The sequence below is a fragment of the Cebus imitator genome, unplaced genomic scaffold (genome assembly GCF_001604975.1).
Source record: "Cebus imitator isolate Cc_AM_T3 unplaced genomic scaffold, Cebus_imitator-1.0 Scaffold146, whole genome shotgun sequence".
Classification (NCBI taxonomy): Eukaryota; Metazoa; Chordata; class Mammalia; order Primates; family Cebidae; genus Cebus; species Cebus imitator.
Genome location: NW_016107461.1, coordinates 4,971,305 through 4,974,441, shown reverse-complemented (window position 1 = coordinate 4,974,441; position 3,137 = coordinate 4,971,305). Strand labels below are relative to the sequence as shown.

Genomic DNA, 3,137 nt, shown 5'->3' with positions numbered 1-3,137 from the left:
GTTCTCACTCATAGGCGGGTGTTGAACAATGAGAACACATGGACACAGGGAGGGGAGCACTACACACTGGGGTCAGTTGGGGGGAAATAGGGGAGGGACGGTGGGGGGTGGGGAGTTGTGGAGAGATAGCAAGGGAGAGATGCCAAATGTAGGTGATGGGGAGGAAGGCAGCAAATCACACTGCCACATGTGTACCTATGCAACAATCTTGCATGTTCTTCACATGTACCCCCAAGCCTAAAATGCAATAAAATAAATAAATGGGAAAAAAATAAAAATAAATAGAGTAAGAACCCTGGGGAAAAAATATGCCTAATTATGATTTATAGGTCATGTAGCATTTTTATATTTTCTTTTTTAAATACTTTATCTAAAAGTATTTAACAGAATTTTAAAATGTGTAAATTTTTCTAATTTAGAAAAGTAGGTTTAATTGGTTAAAGATTTACAACAAGCTCTAATCAAGGTTTTAAAAATAACTTACCCAGTTCCATCTTCAAAAGAGGTCTTCCACTTTAATGTGATTGAGTAAGGAACAAGGTCTGTTATGGAAAATTCACGCACTTTAAATGCTGGTGAGAGAATCGCACACTGAAAATAAGATGTATACCATATTTAAATCAACAAATACAAATCATACCCTAGGTCACTCTGAACTGCTTAATAAAGTCCTCCTATTACAATTGCTACATTTTAAAAGTTACTGGTTTTTGGCAATGAGGATTGAAAATTTGAAAGGCCCAGAGTACACTTTATGTGACCTTACAAAAATGAACCAAATATTTTTACATCTGCAAAAGGAAATTTAAATTCCAGCAGACTGCGAGAATTTGTAAAATAAATATTCTTTCAGTGTCGTTACAGACACACTGTCCTATTATAGCTTAAAAATATAAATGGGAAAGATACAAAACTTATTTATCAGAAATAACTTCAATTTACTTTAGCTTACTGACAAGTGGATGAAGCAAATAACATTAAAAGATCCCTTTGGGATCATAAATCATTCTATTATAAAGACACAGGCACACATATGTTCCCTGCAGTACTTTTTACAATAGCAAAACCTGGAACCAGCCCAAATGCCCATCAATGATAGACTGGATAACGAAAATGTGGCACATATACACCATGGAATACTACGCAGCCATAAAAAGGATGGATTCATGTCCTTTGTAGGGACATGGATAAAGCTCGAAACCATCATTCTCAGCAAACTGACACAAGAACAGAAAACCAAACACCACATGTTCTCACTCATAGGCAGGTGCTGAACAATGAGAACACATAGGCACAGGGAGGGGAACAACACATACTGGGGTATGTTGGGGAGTAGGGGGCTGGGGAGGGACAATGGGGAGCAGGGAGCTTGGGGAGGGATAACACTGGGAGAAATGCCTAATGTAGATGACAGGGGGAGGAGACAACAAACTACCATGGCATGTGGGTACCTATGCAACAATCCTGCAAGTTGTACCCCAGAACTTAATGTACAATTAAAAAAAAAAAAGATCCCTTTGGAGCTATCACTCATATCTGGCAAAATATGTATTCTGAAAAATAAAGTAACAATTATACCTGTAATGCACATCCTCTTGCAACAGCTTCATCAGCATTTAATGTGGTACTTATGTCTTTAAGAAAGAATTTGGTGATCTGTTCTTTCACTGCAGGAATTCGTGTTGCTCCTCCTACAATTTCTATACTACTAATATCTTCACGTTGTAAGTCTGGAAAATTTTTTTAATCGAGAAAAATGACAGTCTTTAAAAATATGAACAGAAGGCTTTGTCAAGTACTTCTTTAAAAAGTGGAACTTCTTGTCAGAAAATAAAATGGAAAGAAAAATATAATTTTTAGGAAAAGGTAAAATTTAATAAATATTAATTATTTATGTGACAGGCAATGCACTTGGTCCAGATGATGAAGTGGCAGGCAACAGGAAAAGAAAAGCATTTCATGGGTTTTAAAGGACCTCTTCAGAGTCCTTCAATTTTATTTTCACCTTCCAAATCCCATAGATGACATTTTTAATTAATTACCAAAATCCTTATGAAAAAGCAATCATGTCCCCATTTCTACTTTTTTTTTTTTTTGAGACAGAATCTCACTCTGTTGCCTAGGCTGGAGTGCAGTGGCACAGTCTCAGCTCTCTGCTACCTCTGCCTCCTAAGTTCAAGTGGTTCTCCCACCTCAGCCTCCCGAGTAGCTGGGGTTACAGGAGCTACCATGGGGTTACCACCATGCCTGGCTAATTTTTGTATTTTTAGCAGAGACGTGGTTTCACCATGCTGGCCAGGCTGGTCTTGAACTCCTGACCTCCGGTGATCCACCCACCTTGGCCTCCCCAAGTGCTGGGATTATAGGCGTCAGTCACCATGTCTGGCCAGAACTAGCATGAGTTTTATGATATAAACAATAAAAAGAGCCAGGAAGAATTCTCAGAAACCCAGATTCATGGTGCCTTACTCTTATGAATAATGTGATAATCTCCCCTTAAAGGAGAAATACAAATCTTTTTTAAAAACAAAGTTTAATTAATTTCTTTTATCATTATTTACCCCTGCTAAGTAGGCAACATTATGGTACAGTTTTGATAGTCCAGTAATTTCCACTTACTAGCTTGTTCCATTACTGCTTTTAAAGGTGGCTCAACCCTGGCTAAAAGGGAAGCACACAGTTGTTCAAATTGAGCCCTGTGAGAAAATAAGATAAAATTCATTATTCTGGGATAAAAAGTTGAACATATCTTCTAAAACAACAACAAAGAAATCAGACATGATCTAAATAAACATTATAAAATAAGTAAACACTTTTTAAACTAAAAACATACGTGGTACCTGTTCATTTTACTAGAAACATCAAGGTCATTCATGAAACACTCAATGTTCAATGGAAGATCTGATGCATTTGCACTCATTAGCTTCTTTAGTTTTTCACATTCCTGATATAAACGCAACAAGGCCCGAGAGTTTTCTTTCACTTTTATCTTATATTTGGTCTTGAACTCATCACAGAAGTAGTCTACTAAAGCCTCATCAAAGTTCCTGCCACCCAAATATGGATCAAAGGTAGTAGCCAAGACCTGTTTAATTGAAAAAGCAGAACTAAATTTTCAGGAATATAGATTCTTCCCA

At 37.0% G+C, this 3,137-nt stretch overlaps 1 protein-coding gene across 1 annotated transcript in view; it reads right to left on the bottom strand.

Moving 5' to 3' along the window:
- Positions 1–3,137, bottom strand: part of HSPA4L (heat shock protein family A (Hsp70) member 4 like) — a 62,148-nt gene that overhangs the window by 32,262 nt on the left and 26,749 nt on the right. The window contains exons 7-10 of the mRNA XM_017542750.2: positions 2,841–3,085; positions 2,620–2,696; positions 1,579–1,730; positions 485–591 (exon numbers count right to left, since the gene is read on the bottom strand). Coding sequence (XP_017398239.1) covers positions 485–591; positions 1,579–1,730; positions 2,620–2,696; positions 2,841–3,085 — 581 coding nt within the window. The remainder of the gene's footprint in view (positions 1–484; positions 592–1,578; positions 1,731–2,619; positions 2,697–2,840; positions 3,086–3,137) is intronic.